General features: G+C 41.7%; 1 protein-coding gene across 2 annotated transcripts in view; it reads left to right on the forward strand.

Moving 5' to 3' along the window:
• LOC121587337 (kelch-like protein 4) overlaps positions 1-23970 on the forward strand; it is a 73849-nt gene extending 49879 nt beyond the window's left edge. For both annotated transcript variants that reach the window (XM_041904242.2, XM_045209222.1), the window contains 7 exons: positions 14408-14620; positions 14895-15081; positions 16080-16304; positions 17825-17987; positions 19999-20211; positions 22560-22731; positions 22882-23970. In XM_041904242.2, coding sequence (XP_041760176.1) covers positions 14408-14620; positions 14895-15081; positions 16080-16304; positions 17825-17987; positions 19999-20211; positions 22560-22731; positions 22882-22941 — 1233 coding nt within the window. In that variant the 3' untranslated portion in view covers positions 22942-23970. The remainder of the gene's footprint in view (positions 1-14407; positions 14621-14894; positions 15082-16079; positions 16305-17824; positions 17988-19998; positions 20212-22559; positions 22732-22881) is intronic.
• The last annotated feature ends 2221 nt before the right edge of the window (positions 23971-26191 follow it).

The raw sequence follows: 26191 nt of genomic DNA on the forward strand, positions 1-26191 counted from the left end.
CAGGGTCTTGTTCCTAGACAACAGGTTTTATCCTACTCCTTTATAAATACCAGCTCAGGGTCTTGTTCCTAGAAAACAGGTGTTGTTCTACTCCTTTATAAATACCAGCTCAGGGTCTTGTTCCTAGACAACAGGTTTTGTTCTAGTACTTTATAAATACCAGCTCAGGGTCTTGTTCCTAGACAACAGGTTTTGTTCTACTCCTTTATAAATACCAGCTCAGGGTCTTGTTCCTAGACAACAGGTTGTGTCCTACTCCTTTATAAATACCAGCTCAGGGTCTTGTTCCTAGACAACAGGTTTTGTTCTACTCCTTTATAAATACCAGCTTAGGGTCTTGTTCCTAGACAACAGGTGTTGTTCTACTCCTTTATAAATACCAGCTCAGGGTCTAGTTCCTAGAAAACAGGTTTTATCCTACTCCTTTATAAATACCAGCTCAGGGTCTTGTTCCTAGAAAACAGGTGTTGTTCTACTCCTTTATAAATACCAGCTCAGGGTCTTGTTCCTAGACAACAGGTTTTGTCCTACTCCTTTATAAATACCAGCTCAGGGTCTTGTTCCTAGACAACAGGTTTGTTCTACTCCTTTATAAATACCAGCTCAGTGTCTTGTTCCTAGAAAACAGGTGTTGTTCTAATTCCTTTATAAATACCAGCTCAGGGTCTTGTTCCTAGACAACAGTTTTTGTTCTACTACTTTATAAATACCAGCTCAGGGTCTTGTTCCTAGACAACAGGTTTTATTCTACTCCTTTATAAATACCAGCTCAGGGTCTTGTTCCTAGAAAACAGGTGTTGTTCTAGTCCTTTATAAATACCAGCTCAGGGTCTTGTTCCTAGACAACAGGTGTTGTTCTACTCCTTTATAAATACCAGCTCAGGGTCTTGTTCCTAGACAACAGGTGTTGTTCTACTCCTTTATAAATACCAGCTCAGGGTCTAGTTCCTAGAAAACAGGTTTTATCCTACTCCTTTATAAATACCAGCTCAGGGTCTTGTTCCTAGAAAACAGGTGTTGTTCTACTCCTTTATAAATACCAGCTCAGGGTCTTGTTCCTAGACAACAGGTTTTGTCCTACTCCTTTATAAATACCAGCTCAGGGTCTTGTTCCTAGACAACAGGTTTGTTCTACTCCTTTATAAATACCAGCTCAGTGTCTTGTTCCTAGAAAACAGGTGTTGTTCTAATTCCTTTATAAATACCAGCTCAGGGTCTTGTTCCTAGACAACAGTTTTTGTTCTACTACTTTATAAATACCAGCTCAGGGTCTTGTTCCTAGACAACAGGTTTTATTCTACTCCTTTATAAATACCAGCTCAGGGTCTTGTTCCTAGAAAACAGGTGTTGTTCTAGTCCTTTATAAATACCAGCTCAGGGTCTTGTTCCTAGACAACAGGTTTTGTTCTACTCCTTTATAAATACCAGCTCAGGGTCTTGTTCCTAGACAACAGGTTTTGTCCTACTCCTTTATAAATACCAGATCAGTGTCTTGTTCCTAGACAACATGTTTTGTTCTACTCCTTTATAAATACCAGCTCAGGGTCTTGTTCCTAGACAACAGGTTTTGTCCTACTCCTTTATAAATACCAGCTCAGGGTCTTGTTCCTAGACAACAGGTTTTATCCTACTCCTTTATAAATACCAGCTCAGGGTCTTGTTCCTAGAAAACAGGTGTTGTTCTACTCCTTTATAAATACCAGCTCAGGGTCTTGTTCCTAGACAACAGGTTTTGCTCTAGTACTTTATAAATACCAGCTCAGGGTCTTGTTCCTAGACAACAGGTTTTGTTCTACTCCTTTATAAATACCAGCTCAGGGTCTTGTTCCTAGACAACAGGTTGTGTCCTACTCCTTTATAAATACCAGCTCAGGGTCTTGTTCCTAGACAACAGGTTTTGTTCTACTCCTTTATAAATACCAGCTTAGGGTCTTGTTCCTAGACAACAGGTGTTGTTCTACTCCTTTATAAATACCAGCTCAGGGTCTTGTTCCTAGAAAACAGGTGTTGTTCTACTCCTTTATAAACACCAGCTCAGGGTCTTGTTCCTAGACAACAGGTTTTGTTCTAGTACTTTATAAATACCAGCTCAGGGTCTTGTTCCTAGACAACAGGTTTTGTTCTACTCCTTTATAAATACCAGCTCAGGGTCTTGTTCCTAGACAACAGGTTTTGTCCTACTCCTTTATAAATACCAGCTCAGGGTCTTGTTCCTAGACAACAGGTTTTATCCTACTCCTTTATAAATACCAGCTCAGGGTCTTGTTCCTAGAAAACAGGTGTTGTTCTACTCCTTTATAAATACCAGCTCAGGGTCTTGTTCCTAGACAACAGGTTTTGTTCTAGTACTTTATAAATACCAGCTCAGGGTCTTGTTCCTAGACAACAGGTTTTGTTCTACTCCTTTATAAATACCAGCTCAGGGTCTTGTTCCTAGACAACAGGTTGTGTCCTACTCCTTTATAAATACCAGCTCAGGGTCTTGTTCCTAGACAACAGGTTTTGTTCTACTCCTTTATAAATACCAGCTTAGGGTCTTGTTCCTAGACAACAGGTGTTGTTCTACTCCTTTATAAATACCAGCTCAGGGTCTTGTTCCTAGACAACAGGTTTTATCCTACTCCTTTATAAATACCAGCTCAGGGTCTTGTTCCTAGAAAACAGGTGTTGTTCTACTCCTTTATAAATACCAGCTCAGGGTCTTGTTCCTAGACAACAGGTTTTGTTCTAGTACTTTATAAATACCAGCTCAGGGTCTTGTTCCTAGACAACAGGTTTTGTTCTACTCCTTTATAAATACCAGCTCAGGGTCTTGTTCCTAGACAACAGGTTTTGTCCTACTCCTTTATAAATACCAGCTCAGGGTCTTGTTCCTAGGCAACAGGTTTTATCCTACTCCTTTATAAATACCAGCTCAGGGTCTTGTTCCTAGAAAACAGGTGTTGTTCTACTCCTTTATAAATACCAGCTCAGGGTCTTGTTCCTAGACAACAGGTTTTGTTCTAGTACTTTATAAATACCAGCTCAGGGTCTTGTTCCTAGACAACAGGTTTTGTTCTACTCCTTTATAAATACCAGCTCAGGGTCTTGTTCCTAGACAACAGGTTGTGTCCTACTCCTTTATAAATACCAGCTCAGGGTCTTGTTCCTAGACAACAGGTTTTGTTCTACTCTTTATAAATACCAGCTTAGGGTTTTGTTCCTAGACAACAGGTGTTGTTCTACTCCTTTATAAATACCAGCTCAGGGTCTTGTTCCTAGACAACAGGTTTTTATCCTACTCCTTTATAAATACCAGCTCAGGGTCTTGTTCCTAGAAAACAGGTGTTGTTCTACTCCTTTATAAATACCAGCTCAGGGTCTTGTTCCTAGACAACAGGTTTTGTTCTAGTACTTTATAAATACCAGCTCAGGGTCTTGTTCCTAGACAACAGGTTTTGTTCTACTCCTTTATAAATACCAGCTCAGGGTCTTGTTCCTAGACAACAGGTTTTGTCCTACTCCTTTATAAATACCAGCTCAGGGTCTTGTTCCTAGACAACAGGTTTGTTCTACTCCTTTATAAATACCAGCTCAGTGTCTTGTTCCTAGACAACATGTTTTGTCCTACTCCTTCATAAATACCACCTCATGGACTTGTTCCTAGACAGCAGGTTTTGTCCTACTCCTTTATAAATACCAGCTCAGGGTCTTGTTCCTAGACAACAGGTTTTGTTCTACTCCTTTATAAATACCAGCTCAGGGTCTTGTTCCTAGACAACAGGTTTTGTCCATTCTTCTTTATAAATACCAGCTCAGGGTCTTGTTCCTAGACAACAGGTGTTATCCTACTCCTTTCATAAATACCAGCTCAGGGTCTTGTTCCTAGAAAACAGGTGTTGTTCTACTCCTTTATAAATACCAGCTCAGGGTCTTGTTCCTAGACAACAGGTTTTGTTCTAGTACTTTATAAATACCAGCTCAGGGTCTTGTTCCTAGACAACAGGTTTTGTTCTACTCCTTTATAAATACCAGCTCAGGGTCTTGTTCCTAGACAACAGGTTGTGTCCTACTCCTTTATAAATACCAGCTCAGGGTCTTGTTCCTAGACAACAGGTTTTATTCTACTCCTTTATAAATACCAGCTCAGGGTCTTGTTCCTAGAAAACAGGTGTTGTTCTAGTCCTTTATAAATACCAGCTCAGGGTCTTGTTCCTAGACAACAGGTTTTGTTCTACTCCTTTATAAATACCAGCTCAGGGTCTTGTTCCTAGACAACAGGTTTTGTCCTACTCCTTTATAAATACCAGCTCAGTGTCTTGTTCCTAGACAACATGTTTTGTTCTACTCCTTTATAAATACCAGCTCAGGGTCTTGTTCCTAGACAACAGGTTTTGTCCTACTCCTTTATAAATACCAGCTCAGGGTCTTGTTCCTAGACAACAGGTTTTATCCTACTCCTTTATAAATACCAGCTCAGGGTCTTGTTCCTAGAAAACAGGTGTTGTTCTACTCCTTTATAAATACCAGCTCAGGGTCTTGTTCCTAGACAACAGGTTTTGTTCTAGTACTTTATAAATACCAGCTCAGGGTCTTGTTCCTAGACAACAGGTTTTGTTCTACTCCTTTATAAATACCAGCTCAGGGTCTTGTTCCTAGACAACAGGTTGTGTCCTACTCCTTTATAAATACCAGCTCAGGGTCTTGTTCCTAGACAACAGCTTTTGTTCTACTCCTTTATAAATACCAGCTTAGGGTCTTGTTCCTAGACAACAGGTGTTGTTCTACTCCTTTATAAATACCAGCTCAGGGTCTTGTTCCTAGACAACAGGTTTTATCCTACTCCTTTATAAATACCAGCTCAGGGTCTTGTTCCTAGAAAACAGGTGTTGTTCTACTCCTTTATAAATACCAGCTCAGGGTCTTGTTCCTAGACAACAGGTTTTGTTCTAGTACTTTATAAATACCAGCTCAGGGTCTTGTTCCTAGACAACAGGTTTTGTTCTACTCCTTTATAAATACCAGCTCAGGGTCTTGTTCCTAGACTACAGGTTTTGTCCTACTCCTTTATAAATACCAGCTCAGGGTCTTGTTCCTAGGCAACAGGTTTTATCCTACTCCTTTATAAATACCAGCTCAGGGTCTTGTTCCTAGAAAACAGGTGTTGTTCTACTCCTTTATAAATACCAGCTCAGGGTCTTGTTCCTAGACAACAGGTTTTGTTCTAGTACTTTATAAATACCAGCTCAGTGTCTTGTTCCTAGACAACAGGTTTTGTTCTACTCCTTTATAAATACCAGCTCAGGGTCTTGTTCCTAGAAAACAGGTGTTGTTCTACTCCTTTATAAACACCAGCTCAGGGTCTTGTTCCTAGACAACAGGTTTTGTTCTAGTACTTTATAAATACCAGCTCAGGGTCTTGTTCCTAGACAACAGGTTTTGTTCTACTCCTTTATAAATACCAGCTCAGGGTCTTGTTCCTAGACAACAGGTTTTGTCCTACTCCTTTATAAATACCAGCTCAGGGTCTTGTTCCTAGACAACAGGTTTTATCCTACTCCTTTATAAATACCAGCTCAGGGTCTTGTTCCTAGAAAACAGGTGTTGTTCTACTCCTTTATAAATACCAGCTCAGGGTCTTGTTCCTAGACAACAGGTTTTGTTCTAGTACTTTATAAATACCAGCTCAGGGTCTTGTTCCTAGACAACAGGTTTTGTTCTACTCCTTTATAAATACCAGCTCAGGGTCTTGTTCCTAGACAACAGGTTGTGTCCTACTCCTTTATAAATACCAGCTCAGGGTCTTGTTCCTAGACAACAGGTTTTGTTCTACTCCTTTATAAATACCAGCTTAGGGTCTTGTTCCTAGACAACAGGTGTTGTTCTACTCCTTTATAAATACCAGCTCAGGGTCTTGTTCCTAGACAACAGGTTTTATCCTACTCCTTTATAAATACCAGCTCAGGGTCTTGTTCCTAGAAAACAGGTGTTGTTCTACTCCTTTATAAATACCAGCTCAGGGTCTTGTTCCTAGACAACAGGTTTTGTTCTAGTACTTTATAAATACCAGCTCAGGGTCTTGTTCCTAGACAACAGGTTTTGTTCTACTCCTTTATAAATACCAGCTCAGGGTCTTGTTCCTAGACAACAGGTTTTGTCCTACTCCTTTATAAATACCAGCTCAGGGTCTTGTTCCTAGGCAACAGGTTTTATCCTACTCCTTTATAAATACCAGCTCAGGGTCTTGTTCCTAGAAAACAGGTGTTGTTCTACTCCTTTATAAATACCAGCTCAGGGTCTTGTTCCTAGACAACAGGTTTTGTTCTAGTACTTTATAAATACCAGCTCAGGGTCTTGTTCCTAGACAACAGGTTTTGTTCTACTCCTTTATAAATACCAGCTCAGGGTCTTGTTCCTAGACAACAGGTTGTGTCCTACTCCTTTATAAATACCAGCTCAGGGTCTTGTTCCTAGACAACAGGTTTTGTTCTACTCCTTTATAAATACCAGCTTAGGGTTCTTGTTCCTAGACAACAGGTGTTGTTCTACTCCTTTATAAATACCAGCTCAAGGTCTTGTTCCTAGACAACAGGTTTTTATCCTACTCCTTTATAAATACCAGCTCAGGGTCTTGTTCCTAGAAAACAGGTGTTGTTCTACTCCTTTATAAATACCAGCTCAGGGTCTTGTTCCTAGACAACAGGTTTTGTTCTAGTACTTTATAAATACCAGCTCAGGGTCTTGTTCCTAGACAACAGGTTTTGTTCTACTCCTTTATAAATACCAGCTCAGGGTCTTGTTCCTAGACAACAGGTTTTGTCCTACTCCTTTATAAATACCAGCTCAGGGTCTTGTTCCTAGACAACAGGTTTGTTCTACTCCTTTATAAATACCAGCTCAGGGTCTTGTTCCTAGACAACAGGTTTTGTTCTACTACTTTATAAATACCAGCTCAGGGTCTTGTTCCTAGACAACAGGTTTTGTTCTACTCCTTTATAAATACCAGCTCAGGGTCTTGTTCCTAGACAACAGGTTTTGTCCTACTCCTTTATAAATACCAGCTCAGGGTCTTGTTCCTAGACAACAGGTTTTGTTCTAGTACTTTATAAATACCAGCTCAGGGTCTTGTTCCTAGACAACAGGTTTTGTTCTACTCCTTTATAAATACCAGCTCAGGGTCTTGTTCCTAGACAACAGGTTGTGTCCTACTCCTTTATAAATACCAGCTCAGGGTCTTGTTCCTAGACAACAGGTTTTGTTCTACTCCTTTATAAATACCAGCTTAGGGTTCTTGTTCCTAGACAACAGGTGTTGTTCTACTCCTTTATAAATACCAGTTCAGGGTCTTGTTCCTAGACAACAGGTTTTTATCCTACTCCTTTATAAATACCAGCTCAGGGTCTTGTTCCTAGAAAACAGGTGTTGTTCTACTCCTTTATAAATACCAGCTCAGGGTCTTGTTCCTAGACAACAGGTTTTGTTCTAGTACTTTATAAATACCAGCTCAGGGTCTTGTTCCTAGACAACAGGTTTTGTTCTACTCCTTTATAAATACCAGCTCAGGGTCTTGTTCCTAGACAACAGGTTTTGTCCTACTCCTTTATAAATACCAGCTCAGGGTCTTGTTCCTAGACAACAGGTTTGTTCTACTCCTTTATAAATACCAGCTCAGGGTCTTGTTCCTAGACAACAGGTTTTGTTCTACTACTTTATAAATACCAGCTCAGGGTCTTGTTCCTAGACAACAGGTTTTGTTCTACTCCTTTATAAATACCAGCTCAGGGTCTTGTTCCTAGACAACAGGTTTTGTCCTACTCCTTTATAAATACCAGCTCAGGGTCTTGTTCCTAGACAACAGGTTTTGTCCTACTCCTTTATAAATACCAGCTCAGGGTCTTGTTCCTAGACAACAGGTTTTATTCTACTCCTTTATAAATACCAGCTCAGGGTCTTGTTCCTAGACAACAGGTTTTGTTCATTCTTCTTTATAAATACCAGCTCAGGGTCTTGTTCCTAGACAACAGGTGTTATCCTACTCCTTCATAAATACCAGCTCAGGGTCTTGTTCCTAGAAAACAGGTGTTGTTCTACTCCTTTATAAATACCAGCTCAGGGTCTTGTTCCTAGACAATAGGTTTTGTTCTAGTACTTTATAAATACCAGCTCAGGGTCTTGTTCCTAGACAACAGGTTTTGTTCTACTCCTTTATAAATACCAGCTCAGGGTCTTGTTCCTAGACAACAGGTTGTGTCCTACTCCTTTATAAATACCAGCTCAGGGTCTTGTTCCTAGACAACAGGTTTTGTTCTACTCCTTTATAAATACCAGCTCAGGGTCTTGTTCCTAGACAACAGGTTTTGTTCTAGTCCTTTATAAATACCAGCTCAGGGTCTTGTTCCTAGACAACAGGTTTTGTTCTACTCCTTTATAAATACCAGCTCAGGGTCTTGTTCCTAGACAACAGGTTTTGTCCTACTCCTTTATAAATACCAGCTCAGTGTCTTGTTCCTAGACAACATGTTTTGTTCTACTCCTTTATAAATACCAGCTCAGGGTCTTGTTCCTAGACAACAGGTTTTGTCCTACTCCTTTATAAATACCAGCTCAGTGTCTTGTTCCTAGACAACAGGTTTTATCCTACTCCTTTATAAATACCAGCTCAGGGTCTTGTTCCTAGACAACAGGTTTTGTTCTACTCCTTTATAAATACCAGCTCAGGGTCTTGTTCCTAGACAACAGGTTTTGTTCTAGTACTTTATAAATACCAGCTCAGGGTCTTGTTCCTAGACAACAGGTTTTGTTCTACTCCTTTATAAATACCAGCTCAGGGTCTTGTTCCTAGACAACAGGTTGTGTCCTACTCCTTTATAAATACCAGCTCAGGGTCTTGTTCCTAGACAACAGCTTTTGTTCTACTCCTTTATAAATACCAGCTTAGGGTCTTGTTCCTAGACAACAGGTGTTGTTCTACTCCTTTATAAATACCAGCTCAGGGTCTTGTTCCTAGACAACAGGTTTTATCCTACTCCTTTATAAATACCAGCTCAGGGTCTTGTTCCTAGAAAACAGGTGTTGTTCTACTCCTTTATAAATACCAGCTCAGGGTCTTGTTCCTAGACAACAGGTTTTGTTCTAGTACTTTATAAATACCAGCTCAGGGTCTTGTTCCTAGACAACAGGTTTTGTTCTACTCCTTTATAAATACCAGCTCAGGGTCTTGTTCCTAGACTACAGGTTTTGTCCTACTCCTTTATAAATACCAGCTCAGGGTCTTGTTCCTAGGCAACAGGTTTTATCCTACTCCTTTATAAATACCAGCTCAGGGTCTTGTTCCTAGAAAACAGGTGTTGTTCTACTCCTTTATAAATACCAACTCAGGGTCTTGTTCCTAGACAACAGGTTTTGTTCTAGTACTTTATAAATACCAGCTCAGTGTCTTGTTCCTAGACAACAGGTTTTGTTCTACTCCTTTATAAATACCAGCTCAGGGTCTTGTTCCTAGACAACAGGTTGTGTCCTACTCCTTTATAAATACCAGCTCAGGGTCTTGTTCCTAGACAACAGGTTTTGTTCTACTCCTTTATAAATACCAGCTTAGGGTTTTGTTCCTAGACAACAGGTGTTGTTCTACTCCTTTATAAATACCAGCTCAGGGTCTTGTTCCTAGACAACAGGTTTTATCCTACTCCTTTATAAATACCAGCTCAGGGTCTTGTTCCTAGAAAACAGGTGTTGTTCTACTCCTTTATAAATACCAGCTCAGGGTCTTGTTCCTAGACAACAGGTTTTGTTCTAGTACTTTATAAATACCAGCTCAGGGTCTTGTTCCTAGACAACAGGTTTTGTTCTACTCCTTTATAAATACCAGCTCAGGGTCTTGTTCCTAGACAACAGGTTTTGCCCTACTCCTTTATAAATACCAGCTCAGGGTCTTGTTCCTAGACAACAGGTTTGTTCTACTCCTTTATAAATACCAGTTCAGTGTCTTGTTCCTAGACAACATGTTTTGTCCTACTCCTTCATAAATACCACCTCAGGGACTTGTTCCTAGACAGCAGGTTTTGTCCTACTCCTTTATAAATACCAGCTCAGGGTCTTGTTCCTAGACAACAGGTTTTGTTCTACTCCTTTATAAATACCAGCTCAGGGTCTTGTTCCTAGACAACAGGTTTTGTCCTGCTCCTTTATAAATACCAGCTCAGGGTCTTGTTCCTAGAAAACAGGTGTTGTTCTACTCCTTTATAAATACCAGCTCAGGGTCTTGTTCCTAGACAACAGGTTTTGTTCTACTCCTTTATAAATACCAGCTCAGGTTCTTGTTCCTAGACAACAGGTTTTGTCCTACTCCTTTATAAATACCAGCTCAGTGTCTTGTTCCTAGACAACAGGTTTTGTTCTACTCCTTTATAAATACCACCTCAGGGTCTTGTTCCTATACAACATGTTTTGTTCTACTCCTTTATAAATACCAGCTCAGGGTCTTGTTCCTAGACAACAGGTTTTATCCTACTCCTTTATAAATACCAGCTCAGGGTCTTGTTCCTAGAAAACAGGTGTTGTTCTACTCCTTTATAAATACCAGCTCAGGGTCTTGTTCCTAGACAACAGGTTTTGTTCTACTCCTTTATAAATACCAGCTCAGGGTCTTGTTCCTAGACAACAGGTTGTGTCCTACTCCTTTATAAATACCAGCTCAGGGTCTTGTTCCAAGACAACAGGTTTTATTCTACTCCTTTATAAATACCAGCTCAGGGTCTTGTTCCTAGACAACAGGTTTTGTTCATTCTTCTTTATAAATACCAGCTCAGGGTCTTGTTCCTAGACAACAGGTTTTATCCTACTCCTTCATAAATACCAGCTCAGGGTCTTGTTCCTAGAAAACAGATGTTGTTCTACTCCTTTATAAATACCAGCTCAGGGTCTTGTTCCTAGACAACAGGTTTTGTTCTAGTACTTTATAAATACCAGCTCAGGGTCTTGTTCCTAGACAACAGGTTTTGTTCTACTCCTTTATAAATACCAGCTCAGGGTCTTGTTCCTAGACAACAGGTTGTGTCCTACTCCTTTATAAATACCAGCTCAGGGTCTTGTTCCTAGACAACAGGTTTTGTTCTACTCCTTTATAAATACCAGCTTAGGGTCTTGTTCCTAGACAACAGGTGTTGTTCTACTCCTTTATAAATACCAGCTCAGGGTCTTGTTCCTAGACAACAGGTTTTGTCCTACTCCTTTATAAATACCAGCTCAGGGTCTTGTTCCTAGACAACAGGTTTGTTCTACTCCTTTATAAATACCAGCTCAGGGTCTTGTTCCTAGACAACAGGTTTTATCCTACTCCTTCATAAATACCAGCTCAGGGTCTTGTTCCTAGAAAACAGGTGTTGTTCTACTCCTTTATAAATACCAGCTCAGGGTCTTGTTCCTAGACAACAGGTTTTGTTCTAGTACTTTATAAATACCAGCTCAGGGTCTTGTTCCTAGACAACAGGTTTTGTTCTACTCCTTTATAAATACCAGCTCAGGGTCTTGTTCCTAGACAACAGGTTTTGTCCTACTCCTTTATAAATACCAGCTCAGGGTCTTGTTCCTAGACAACAGGTTTTGTTCTACTCCTTTATAAATACCAGCTTAGGGTCTTGTTCCTAGACAACAGGTGTTGTTCTACTCCTTTATAAATACCAGCTCAGGGTCTTGTTCCTAGACAGCAGGTTTTGTCCTACTCCTTTATAAATACCAGCTCATGGTCTTGTTCCTAGACAACAGGTTTGTTCTACTCCTTTATAAATACCAGCTCAGGGTCTTGTTCCTAGACAACATGTTTTGTCCTACTCCTTTATGAATACCAGCTCAGGGTCTTGTTCCTAGACAACAGCTTTTGTCCTACTCCTTTATAAATACCAGCTCAGGGTCTTGTTCCTAGACAACAGGTTTTGTTCTACTCCTTTATAAATACCAGCTCAGGGTCTTGTTCCTAGAAAACAGGTGTTGTTCTACTCCTTTATAAATACCAGCTCATGGTCTTGTTCCTAGACAACAGGTTTTGTCCTACTCCTTTATAAATACCAGCTCAGGGTCTTGTTCCTAGACAACAGGTTTTGTCCTACTCCTTTATAAAAATCAGCTCAGGGCCTTGTTCCAAGACAACAGGTCTTGTCCTACTCCTTTATAAATATCAGCTCTGGGTCTTGTTCCTAGACAACAGGTTTTGTCCTACTCCTTTATAAATACCAGCTCAGGGTCTTATTCCTAGACAACAGGTTTTGTCCTACTCCTTTAAAAATATCAGCTCAGGGTCTTGTTCCTAGACAACAGGTTTTGTTCTACTCCTTTATAAATACCAGCTCAGGGTCTTGTTCCTAGACAACAGGTTTTATTCTACTCCTTTATATCTCCTGTATGTTGAACATTACAAAGCAGCATAAAGGGCTTTTAAATAGCATCATCTCTATAATGATATTATCCAGAGAGAGTCCTTAAAGGGGCTCATAGAGGAAATCATGCAAAGCCATACTGTATATATATTTATGCATATTGCCTGGGATGATGGTCAACAAATGGAAGATTAATCTATAGAAAGATGTATAGCGAGCTCCAGATTGAACATACTCTTTTCTTTCTTAGCTAGCACCAATGTGACTGTTACTGTGAATTTGACATCATACTGACTAAGTTTCAGACCACAGTTAATCACTTGCTACTGTATGCAATTATTTTTATTAATTACTTTTCTGGCAGTGTGTTGTCACTATGTTCTCCACTAGCATAGAGATCTGACAACATGATTAATCTGTGGTAAATGCGGGAGACACGTTCCAGTTGATTGCATTCAGGTGTACAACTGACTGACTGACTGACTGAATGACTGACTGACTCACTGACTGACTGACTGACTGACTGACTCACTGACTGACTGACTGACTGACTGACTGACTCACTGACTGACTGACTCACTGACTGACTGACTGACTGACTGACTGACTGACTGACTGACTGACTGACTGACTGACTGACTGACTGACTGACTGACTGACTCACTGACTCACTGACTGACTGACTCACTGACTGACTGACTGACTGACTGACTGACTGACTCACTGACTGACTGACTGACTGACTGACTGACTGACTCACTGACTGACTGACTGACTGACTGACTGACTCACTGACTCACTGACTGACTCACTGACTGACTGACTGACTGACTGACTCACTGACTCACTGACTGACTGACTGACTGACTGACTCACTGACTCACTGACTGACTGACTGACTGACTGACTGACTGACTCACTCACTGACTCACTGACTGACTGACTGACTGACTGACTCACTGACTGACTGACTGACTTACTGACTGACTCACTGACTGACTGACTCACTGACTCACTGACTGACTGACTGACTGACTGACTGACTCACTGACTGACTGACTGACTGACTGACTCACTGACTCACTGACTGACTGACTGACTGACTGACTGACTGACTGACTGACTGACTGACTGACTCACTGACTGACTGACTGACTGACTGACTGACTGACTGACTGACTCACTGACTGACTGACTGACTGACTGACTGACTGACTGACTCACTGACTGACTGACTGACTGACTCACTGACTGACTGACTGACTGACTGACTCACTGACTCACTGACTGACTGACTGACTTACTGACTGACTCACTGACTGACTGACTCACTGACTCACTGACTGACTGACTGACTGACTGACTGACTGACTCACTGACTGACTGACTGACTGACTGACTCACTGACTCACTGACTGACTGACTGACTGACTGACTGACTGACTGACTGACTGACTGACTGACTGACTGTATCCCTCTTCCATTTCTATTCTCTCCCCTCTGTGACTGAGCTGTCATGTTGGCCCATGTTAGCAGCATTGATGGTAAATTGTGTTGCTCATTAGGTTTAAATAAGTTTACTGCCCGATTTATCGACTGATTCCTTCCTATGCGAGTCAAATTCTGAGAATCCATCAACCAAGATACAAATGTGGCATTCGGTCCGTATTGACTGTACCTCCTGAGACTGACAGCTCAGGCCGTTTCGTAATCCTGTTCTCCGAGAATGTATGATTCTACTCGGTACATAGAGAATTAATTTGTTGTTGTAAACAACACATTTAATCCACCTACCAGCAATACGTTTACACTAGATCTATAGACCTAATGTACTCATTTACCCAATAAATGATGAACTCCTACATGCAATAAGTAATGTCTTCTTTCATTTATTAATTGTATTTTCTATCCAGGCAGCACCTGACAATTTGATGTAAGCATTTTGCAACCCAACCTCCAGATGAAACGAGCCCAGGGTTTTGGTGACCCTCATCTGTAAGGTTGCAGTATTTTCCCTTTTCCCCTAAGTCCTCCTCCGTGTTACATCTCTGTTTCAGGACCACTTCCTAGAGGTGATTCAGAACCAGGAGTTTCTCCTGCTTCCTACGGCTGAGATCGTCAAACTCTTGGCCAGCGATGACATAAACGTACCCGACGAGGAGACCATCTTCCAGGCTCTGGTGATGTGGGTGCGGTTCGATGTTCAGCATCGCCAGCAGGACCTTGGGTTGCTCCTGGCCTACATCCGTCTGCCTCTTCTACCCCCACAGGTGGGCAGTCAGTAGGTTATCAATGGGTTCATCACAAATGGCACCCTATTCCCTATATAGTGCATCACTTTTCACCAGAGGACAAATGGGCCCTTACTGGTTCCTGGTTGAAAGACGTACATTTAGGTTATACAATGTAATAATTCACTCTATCTGTTTTTTTTAAATGTGTTGTGTTGTTTCATGCATATTTTTATGCTGTGCTCAAATTGCCCTTCGGGGATAATAAATATTTACTGAACTGAACTGAAATGAACTCCCCTTTTAATTATAGCTCCTAGCTGACCTGGAGAACAACAAGATGTTCTCAGACGACCTGGAATGCCAGAAGCTTCTAATGGAAGCCATGAAGTACCATCTACTGCCGGAGCGTCGGCCCATGTTCCAGAGCCCCAGGACCAAACCCAGGAAGTCTACTGTAGGAGCACTCTACGCTGTGGGAGGCATGGACGCTACCAAGGGTTAGGCCTACTCTGCATTCCCTACTCCCTATATAGTGCACTAGACCCATAGGGGCTCTGGTCAAAAGAAGTGCCCTACATAGGGTTCTGTGTCCCAAATGGCACCCTACTCCCTATATAGTGCACTACTTTTGACCAGAGCCCGATATAGGGAATAGGGTGCCCTTTCAGGTCGCATCCATAGTCTTGATTTGAGTTCGCCCAGTGTGAGACATAAAGATCAGTAAATCCATTTTGTCTATTGGACCCTGATGGCTTGCCACTATTAATAAAAGCCCACAGGTTTTGATCAATGAGCCCATTTACCAAGATGGATGCCCCGCTAATGTGTGATGTCACCGTCGATCTCGCCGACCACGGGCCCGCTTTTATCGTTACGGACCTCAGGTCTATTGGGATACTAATGTAATGGATCTCGATCCACGCGACTGAGGTTACCCTTTCATTCCATGGACAAACGCCACTGATTGATCTGACACCAAATGGATCCTGTGCAGTTTAGACGTACAGTGGGGAAAAAAAGTATTTAGTCAGCCACCAATTGTGCAAGTTCTCCCACTTAAAAAGATGAGAGAGGCCTGTAATTTTCATCATAGGTACACGTCAACTATGACAGACAAAATCAGAAAATAAAATCATGAAAATCACATTGTAGAATTTTTAATGAATTTATTTGCAAATTATGGTGGAAAATAAGTATTTGGTCACCTACAAACAAGCAAGATTTCTGGCTCTCACAGACCTGTAACTTCTTCTAACTACTTTTTTCCCCCACTGTATGTTTCCTTTATCTAATATTAGGTTTTGGCTGTACATTCAATTGGACACATTGCTAAGTGCGTTTGAGGAACACAATATATATGAACATTTAGATGTTTAATCAAACACTGTGATAGATATAGAGTGGTCCCAGGAATCAGAACAGAATACGATTCAATGCTAAACCTCTAAAAACAGTCAACTGAAGTCATCGGCATCATCCTTGTCTGTTCCCATAGGATCTACGACCATAGAGAAGTATGACCTGCGGACTAACACGTGGATCCAGGTGGGGGTGATGAATGGCCGGAGGCTGCAGTTCGGGGTTGCGGTGATCGACAACAAGCTGTACGTGGTGGGGGGCCGAGACGGGCTGAAGACATCCAACATGGTGGAGTGCTACAACCCTTTCAACAATGTCTGGTCCACCATGCCTCCCATGTCTACACACAGACACGGACTCGGTGGGTTTACGGTTTACAAAAAAAATTAATACAGTTACATTTCACACCTGTACTATTGTAGCACAAGCACAGCAAATACAGTATGGGAGTGTTGTACTGTCTCTCCCCGAAGCCCAGACTTTTGTGGTACAGGGCATTAGACATTCATCTCTGCACCACAAGACAGTAAGAGCAAACCCTCCAGCTATTCTCACTCTCTCTCTCTCTCGCTCTCACACTCTCTCTCTCTCTCATCTCTCTCTCCCTCTCTCTCTCTCTCTCTCTCTCTCTCTCTCTCTCTCTCTCTCTCTCTCTCTCTCTCTCTCTCTCTCTCTCTCTCTCTCTCTCTCTCTCTCTCTCTCTCTCTCCTATATAAGACCTTGGCAGGCTACCGTACGCCTGCTCAGGTTTTTTCTCTCTTCCCTGGCCGTTTCTCACACGTTTCATATCAGGAATGGTTTGATTCACAGTTGAAATATATATATGCCTGTGAACTGAGGCGATGTAGTCAAGTATTCATCTCACTTGTCTGTGGTTGGCTTTTCTCTGAGATATGGGTGAATATGCTTGCCCCAGAGATTACAGTGAATAGTATTACCTGGTCTCCTTTGATCAGGGCTGTAGCAGATAGCTTTCATACTTTGCTTGTGGTGAGCACAGTTTTCCTGTGAAGATGTGAGGAGCTGCACGCCCTCCTTGCTAATGCTACGGCATGCTGTGTGCGTTCAGAAAAGAAGGAACAACAACTGGTTTTAAATGGCTATTTCAGTTCAACTTTATTCACACGGAATGTAGAATTTTTATACCCGATGTTCCTTAGAAAAATGTTGTACTCTAAACCCCAACATTTTCCAGCCAATATATATATATATACGTCTATCTATTGTGTTGTAAAGTAACATCGTGTTCATTGTTGTTGGAAAAACACTTTCCTCTGTGACCCCAGCAACAGCAGGAATAACACAGTGTTTTATATCCTGTTTGGAGAACAGAACTTTGTTCAAGTACTATTTGAAATCTTTCGTTTTGCCGTAGCCTGCCTGGTGCTGGATGGGCGGACTTTGTAGTTTTGGGACTATTCTATTGGTTCCGTTAAGCTGAGCATGCTCAATCAAGCGGAAATGACGTGTTTTTGAAATGATTTAAAATAGTATTTGAACCCAAGTCTGTTTGGAGAATAGAATAGACTACATTCCTTCAGCTCCACACAATGGTGACTCATCTAACAGCAGCTCAACTGTTCTAAAATGAGCATCATGGTTGATGCCTCTGGTTGAGCATCACACAAACACACACACGCACGCACGCACAAACACACACACACACACACACACACACACACACACACACACACACACACACACACACACACACACACACACACACACACACACACACACACACACACACACACACACACACACACACACACACACACACACACACACACACACACACACACACACACACACACACACACACACACACACACACAGAGTAGGCTCTGGTTGATGGTTCCCCTCCTCTTTCTAACTATTCAGGTGTAACAGTGTTGGAGGGCCCCATGTATGCAGTAGGAGGCCATGATGGATGGAGTTACCTGAATACAGTGGAGAGGTGGGACCCTCAGGCTAGACAGTGGAATTATGTTGCCAGCATGTCCACACCACGCAGCACCATGGGAGTCACCGCACTCAACGGAAAGTAAGTGGCTGCGTTAAAAACATTATGGCAGCATACAGTAACAGTTCTTACTAAAACACAAGCTTATAAATCATGAGACACCCAATGAAAGATACGTTTTTATGTATATACACACTAGAAGCTAATAACCAGCAAAACAGGAAAACAAAGTTCTGTTTCTTCTTATGTAACACATCTTGGTGAATGCCTGATCTTCTTATCAAAACAAGAAGGATTTTTTTTTTTGTGTGTAGGTCTTAAACCACCACAGCTTTGCTCTACGTTACATCATTACCACACAAGAGTGGGTTTTCACTCTATTAACCCTTTTAGACTTTCTTCCTGTATCTGGGTGAAAAAGAGAAAACAAGGAAGGAATATAATAATAATAATAATAATAATAATAATAATAATAATAATAATAATAATAATAATAATATGTTTCTACAACCTTCCTTCCCTCTCTGCTAAGGAAGATCTTTCTACAACCTACTTCCCTCTCTGCTAAGGAAGATGTTTCTACAACCCTCTTTCCCTCTCTGCTAAGGAAGGAAGATGTTTCTACAACCCTCCATCCCTCTCTGCTAAGGAAGGAAGATGTTTCTACAACTTTCCTTCCCTCTCTGCTAAAGAAAGATGTTTCTACAACCCTCCTTCCCTCTCTGCTAAGGAAGATGTTTCTACAACCCTCCTTCCCTCTCTGCTAAGGAAGGAAGATGTTTCTACAACCCTCTTTCCCTCTCTGCTAAGGAAGGAAGATCTTTCTACAACCCTCCTTCCCTCTCTTCTAAGGAAGATGACTCTACAACCTTCCTTCCCTCTCTGCTAAGAAATGAATATGTTTCTACAACCCTCTTTCCCTCTCTGCTAAGGAAGATGTTTCTACAACCCTCCTTCCCTCTCTGCTAAGAAAGATCTTTCTACAACCCTCCTTCCCTCTCTGCTAAGGAAGATGTTTCTACAACCCTCCTTCCCTCTCTGCTAAGGAAGATGTTTCTACAACCTTCCTTCCCTCTCTGCTAAGGAAGGAATATGTTGTGGTACAGGGCATTAGACATTCATCTCTGCACCACAAGACAGTAAGATCAAACCCTCCAGCTATTCTCACACACTCTCTCTCTCTCCCTCTCCCCCTCCCTCTCCCCCTCCCTCTCCCTCTCCCTCTCCCTCTCTCTCTCTCTCTCTCTCTCTCTCTCTCTCTCTCTCTCTCTCTCTCTCTCTCTCTCTCCCTCTCCCTCTCCCCCTCCCTCTCCCTCTCCCTCCCCTCTCCCTCTCTCTCTCTCTCTCTCTCTCTCTCTCTCTCTCTCTCTCTCTCTCTCTCTCTCTCTCTCCCTCTCCCTCTCCCTCTCCCTCTCCCTCTCTCTCTCTCTCTCTCTCTCTCTCTCTCTCTCTCTCTCTCTCTCTCTCTCTCCTATATAAGACCTTGGTAGGCTACCGTACGCCTGCTCAATCCTCTTTCCCTCTCTGCTAAGGAAGATGTTTCTACAACCCTCCTTCCCTCTCTGCTAAGAAAGATGTTTCTACAACCCTCCTTCCCTCTCTGCTAAGGAATATGTTTCTACAACCCTCCTTCCCTCTCTGCTAAGGAAGATCTTTCTACAACCTACTTCCCTCTCTGCTAAGGAAGATGTTTCTACAACCCTCTTTCCCTCTCTACTAAGGAAGGAAGATATTTCTACAACCCTCCTTCCCTCTCTGCTAAGGAAGGAAGATGTTTCTACAACCCTCCTTCCCTCTCTACTAAGGAAGGAAGATGTTTCTACAACCCTCCTTCCCTCTCTGCTAAGGAAGGAAGATGTTTCTACAACCCTCCTTCCCTCTCTACTAAGGAAGGAAGATGTTTCTACAACCCTCCTTCCCTCTCTGCTAAGGAAGGAAGATGTTTCTACAACCCTCTTTCCCTTTCTGCTAAGGATTTTCCCTCCCCTAAAAGACAATACTTTCTAGGAAAGACCGACACAACATTTCCTGAAGATTTCGTATCTGAGAAGCATCCAAAGTCAGATTTGTAATGCTTTTATTGTCCTTACAGATTGTTTGCAGTTGGTGGTCGGGATGGGAGCTCGTGTCTGCGGTCGATGGAATGCTTCGATCCCCACACCAACAAGTGGAGTATGTGTGCCCCCATGTCGAAGCGGAGAGGAGGGGTGGGTGTGGCCACGTACAACAGCTTCCTCTATGCTGTGGGCGGTCATGATGCCCCGGCGTCCAACCACTGCTCCAGACTATCAGACTGTGTAGAGAGGTAATCAACCACTGGTCCAGATTCTCAGACTGTGTAGAGGTAATCAACCACTGGTCCAGATTCTCAGACTGTGTAGAGGTAATCAACCACTGGTCCAGATTCTCAGACTGTGTAGAGGTAATCAACCACTGGTCCAGACTCTCAGACTGTTTAGAGGTAATCAATCACTGTCCCAGACTCTCAAATCAAATCAAATCAAATTGTATTTGTCACGTACACGTGTTTAGCAGATTTACATTTACATTTACGTCATTTAGCAGACGCTCTTATCCAGAGCGACTTACAGTTAGTGCATTCATTATTTTTTTTAAAAAATTTCATACTGGCCCCCCGTGGGAATCGAACCCACAACCCTGGCGTTGCAAATGCCATGCTCTACCAACTGAGCTACCTCCCTGCCGGCCATTCCCTCCCCTACCCTGGACGACGCTGGGCCAATTGTGCGCCGCCCCATTGGTCTCCCGGTTGCGGCCGGCTACAGCAGAGCCTGGATTCGAACCAGGATCTCTAGTGGCACAGCTAGCACTGCGATGCAGTGCCTTAGACCACTGCGCCAGATGTTATTGCGGGTGTAGCGAAATGCTTGTGCTTCTAGCTCCGACAATGCAGTAATATCTAAAAAGTAATATCTAACAATTTCACAACATATACCCAATACACACAAATCTAGGTAAGGAATGGAATTAAGAATATATACATATATGGACAAGCAATGACAGAGCAGCATGGACTATGATACAGTAGAATATTATAGAATACAGTATATACATATGAGATGAGTAATGCAAGATATGTACACATTATTAAAGTGACTAGTGTTCCATTTCTTAAAGTGGCCAGTGATTTCAATAGGCTATTTAACAGTCTGATGGCCTTGAGATAGGAGCTGTTTTTCATTCTTTCGGTCCTAGCTTTGATGCACCTGTACTGAACTCGCCTTCTGGATGATAGCGGGATGAGTGGCTCGGGTGGTTGATGTCCTTGATTATCTTTTTGGCCTTCCTGTGACATCGGGTGCTGTAGGTGTCTTGGAGGGCGGGTAGTTTGCCGGTGGTAATGCGTTCGGCAGACCGCACCACCCTCTGGAGAGCCCTGCGATTGCGGGCGGTGCAGTTGCCGTACCAGGCGGTGATACAGCCCGACAGGATGCTCTCAATTGTGCATCTGTAAATGTTTGTGAGATTTTAGGTGCCAAGCCAAATTTCTTCAGTCTCCTGAGGTTGAAGAGGCTCTGTTGCGCCTTGTTCACCACACTGTCTGCGTGGGTGGACCATTTCAGTTTGTTAGTGATGTGTACGCCAGACTGTGTAGAGAGGTAATCATCCATTGCTCCAGACTCTCAGACTGTGTAGAGGTGAACAACCGTAGGTTTAGTCTACAGTATGGCTGCGTTCCGATTCTTGGGAATTGCACGCTTCCTGAAATGCATTCAACAATGGTGGAGACTCCCTCTAGCCAAGGCTTACACCAATCCAATGCTTTTAAATCCATGACAGAGAGTATGGAAGTGCAGAGAATCGGGACGTAGCCTATGTCTGTACTGTCCTAGAGCAAAAAAAAAAACTCAACATGGGACATACAACTTTTCCAAGTGTCTTGTTATAGACTCATGGATCTGATGAATCTGAAGTATAGCTGTACATATGGAAACACAAAAGACATTTTATGTTTTGGGTGAGTGTGGTGCTTTTCTTGAGGCTTTGGCAGTGACTGTGATGCATCATGGGTAAATTAAGACTGACTGACTGATCTAGAAATAATATTGAGTAGTTATTTATGATGCAAGGTGATTTGTAGATCGGTCAGTCGGCCGCGGTGTCGAACGCGCCCATTGGGTTTGTTTGCGACTGCCGACAGACTGATCTACAAAGAACCTTGCATCATAAATAACTAGTCATTGTTATTTGTAGATCGGTCAGTCAGCCACAACTGACCCATGATACATCACAGTTTTGATGCTCTCAAACATGGCCATCGTCTCTGTCTGTCTGCATGGGACAGGGCATTCCAAGCCGAGAGTCATTCTTTCCATGGGAGCTGGTTTTAGCAGTGTGATTATCTGGCTTCTGCCACCCTCTGCTGGTTATTCTGTAAACATCAACCTGTATCTGATACACAATGCATGTGACGCCTATATACGATCATGACAAACAATTAAACAGAAAACAACATTAAAAAAGTCAATAAAAAATATTCAACAAAATATTTTGGCCCAGTCAAAATATTTTGTTGAATTCATCCGTGGACAAGCTTTAATCTTTGCTCTGTATTTCTTAAATATCCCAGTGCTCACTATACTTCTTCGGGTATTTCCCTTTTGTCCTTGTATTTCCTCTCTGTCACTGCAGATATGATCCCAAAACAGACACATGGACCACGGTGTCCTCTCTGAGTGTCCCCAGGGATGCTGTAGGTATCTGTCTGCTAGGAGACAGGCTATATGCTGTCGGGGGATATGATGGAACGTCCTACCTGAACAGTGTTGAGTCCTATGATGCACAGAACAATGAATGGACTGAGGTAACTTGAATCATTCCTTAGGTCTTCTTAGAACACTTTTCGACCTACAATTTCTCAATTCCAATAGCCAGGCACATTTTCATGCCGTAATACATTTGTTAAGACAAACTGAATGACCTTTCATCACCCTTTACCGTGTGTCTCCAATAGGAGGTCAATCTCAACATCGGAAGGGCTGGAGCCTGTGTTGTAGTTGTGAGAATACCTTGAGGACTACAACTCCCTACAACCCCCTGGAATTCCACACAGGAAACAGGATATGATGTCACCACTGATGTCACTGAGAATATGTTTTTCCTTCAGTTTTTCTACTGTAAAGACAAACCTTTATTGCATTCCACACAAACCATAGTTTCTATCAACAGTGATTTTCATTGTCCACTTGGAAGGATTTTCTCTTTGATTATAATAATGTACTTTATCATATCTACGGATCAACAATCTGCATTGTAGTGGTTAAAAAAGTAAGAAATTCTACCACACTTGTTGATATGGTTGCTCTGTTAAAATGCTCTGTCAGAAAATAATGTTCTCTATATGATACAAAGAAAGAAATTACATTTAATCCATAAGAGTCTAAGTCCTGTCTAAGCCAGGGGAGGAGGATTTTAAGACCCCTTGAAGTATCAAAAAAAAAAAAATATTTGATGAACATTTGTATTTAGCCTTACTGCTAGTAGCCAATACAAATCCATTAAATAATAGATTCACTACATGGAACAACAGATAGTCCCCCTCAAAGAACTCTAAAGGAAGTTTGTTCTGAAGTGTCTGTCCCATATCTTAGAGAGATATATACGAAAGATCAGGAAACGTTTTTTTTTTCTCGTTTTTTTTAGGACAGTCTCCATATACAGTATACTTCCATTCATTTTTTTCAACTGGTACCGGGGGACCTTCAGACAAGTCTTGTGAGGCCTGTACGTGTTCATGAGGGTTTCACCTTTCCACAGATTGGTCATAATTAGTGTGTAGCCCAAACTGTTTCGGAAGCTACAGGCAGAAGTTGGCAGTACCGACTTCAGACGAGTCCCAAGACGCTTGTGGGGGTCGTAGAGCCAAACGGAGAACACCATCGTGTGTGTGAGAGTCTCATCCTTCCATACAGGGGTCATAATAGATCGGATGCTACATAAGATTTTGTGAAAATACACATTTTTGTGATCTCATGGTCTGACAAACACCGCGTTAGCTCTGTCACCTTTCACAGCAGATGTGGAAGTGCGACATAGGTGGATGCGGTGGATTGAGACGTATCTAATGCAAATAAATATATATTTTTATGGGGATTCTTGTATTATGCTAATTCGATTTCCACGGGGGCACGGACATGGACCTTAGGGGGTTAATTGATACTTTTACATTTATACAGTAATATTCTATATTTGTCTCATCACATAATACTATTTTTGAGATTTATACTCCTGTGTATATCTCTCTTTTAGCCACATCTCTGTTGCAAACTGGTTTACTTCATATCTGGGTGTAGGTGCTCTGTACCAATTATTTCTACTCTTGGGACAAACAGTTTTTAAGAAGGACCACTGTGAATAATCCTGAAGATGATGAGTTTGCAAAGTGCAATACCGGGACACTTTGCCAGACCAATTTGAGGAAGTTACTTATGACGCACAACAACTGTGAGCTGGATATAGTTTTTTTAGAAAGTAAAGAAACGTAACGGACATTTTTCAAAATGTTTCTTTTCTTGGAAGCTGTAGCTGAATTACACCAAAGTCATTAGCCTGTCTTAGAAATGTTTTGTACATGTTTAAAAAAAAAAGAAGTTTACACAATTGTGAATATATAAATATATCATATTGATATTTCGCATTACTGTAAAGATTTTTTTGCAAGTTTGTCAAAATTGCAGTCATCTTTATAACCTCATATCATTCCTAAACTATTACTGTCATCTCCAGTGTTGGTTTTATATTTTGCCATGCTAGTTAACATTAAATTGTAATTAAACAATATGCCATTATTTGTTATTTGACTTTGGGCTGGTTTCCCGGACACGGATTAAGCCTAGTCTTGGGCTAAGACACTTTCAATGGAGAATCTCTATTAAACACAATATTTTGTTTAGGACTAGGCCCAGGCTTAATCTGTGTCTGGGAAACGGGCCCTATATGATGTTAAGCATATTAATCTGTGTCTGGGAAACGGGCCCTATATGATGTTAAGCATATTAATACAGCTTTGAGTTACTACGTTATCACCATGTATACAGACTCTTTTCACAACATGGCCTGTTGAGTTCATCTGGGACAACAGGATCGTTCAGTTTACATTGACGATCATTCAGCTTGTAATATTACAAATGCATTGACCATGCTCCGAGCCCAAATTTAGATTTTTTATCATAATTTTATACTGCATGCAGATCTAGAAATAAAATGACTTCATTCTCCTAGTCTCTCTTTTGTGTCTGTAAGTTGCTCTGGATAAGAATGTCTGCTGAATTACTAAAATGTAAAAAAAAAAAAAGTGTCTTTTTAACCCCGTTTATACCTGGTGTTTACATGTGTCCTTTGTCTTGATCTTGTCCACATTCTGATTGTGCCATTAAAAGACACATCTTCCTGACCACATGTGAAGATGGATCTAGACAGTGAAACCATTTAAATCATAAATATCCCGCCCTCTAAAATCATTGACAGGTGGCACCATTGACTTATGGCGTCAACGTCTTAAAATAAATAAATAAGTATCATTTTGAAAAAATATGTCTGTGAAATAATTAGCATTCAAGGAAATCTGGTCACAATGCGGACACTGAATGGATAAGAGACACATTTTAATTCCATGTGTAGACATGACAAACCTTGATCAGATAGTGATTGGATCATATTGATCAGATCAGGAAACCCACATGTTAGCGCAAGCTGTAAACGAAGCTCTCGAGTGGCGCAGCGGTCTAAGGCACTACATCTCAGTGCTTGAGGCGTGACTACAGACCCCCTGGTTCGATTCCAGGCTGTATCACAACCGGGCCGTGATTGGGAGTCCCATAGGGCGGCGCACAATTGGCCCAGCGTCGTCCGGGTTTGGCCGGTGTAGGCCGTCATTGTAAATAAGAATTTGTTCTTAACTGACTTGCCTAGTTAAATAAAGGTTAAATCAAATGTGACAAGCTAGGAACCATGTTTCCCAGGGAACCCTAATCTGTTGTGAGCGTCTTAAAATGTATAGAAGCATTTCGATAGAGATGGAAAGAGGTCTCAACTTTGTAGGTATGGTGTCGGTGACAGCATGGGCAGCACCATTGAGGCTATCTAGTAGTACGTTTTCTTATTCTTTTGTGTTTGAAACAAGTGTAAGTGGAGAGTGGAAATGGGGTCCAAGCAGTGAGTTGAATCACACCTCCCTTCAGATGATTGTCTTTCAGTTGTATGTCCCATACTTTCTACGAGGAAACCAATTGAAAGGGCAAAATCTTATTTCTGGTAGAAAGATG

This window comes from Coregonus clupeaformis, chromosome 29 (assembly GCF_020615455.1).
Source record: "Coregonus clupeaformis isolate EN_2021a chromosome 29, ASM2061545v1, whole genome shotgun sequence".
NCBI lineage: Eukaryota > Metazoa > Chordata > Actinopteri > Salmoniformes > Salmonidae > Coregonus > Coregonus clupeaformis.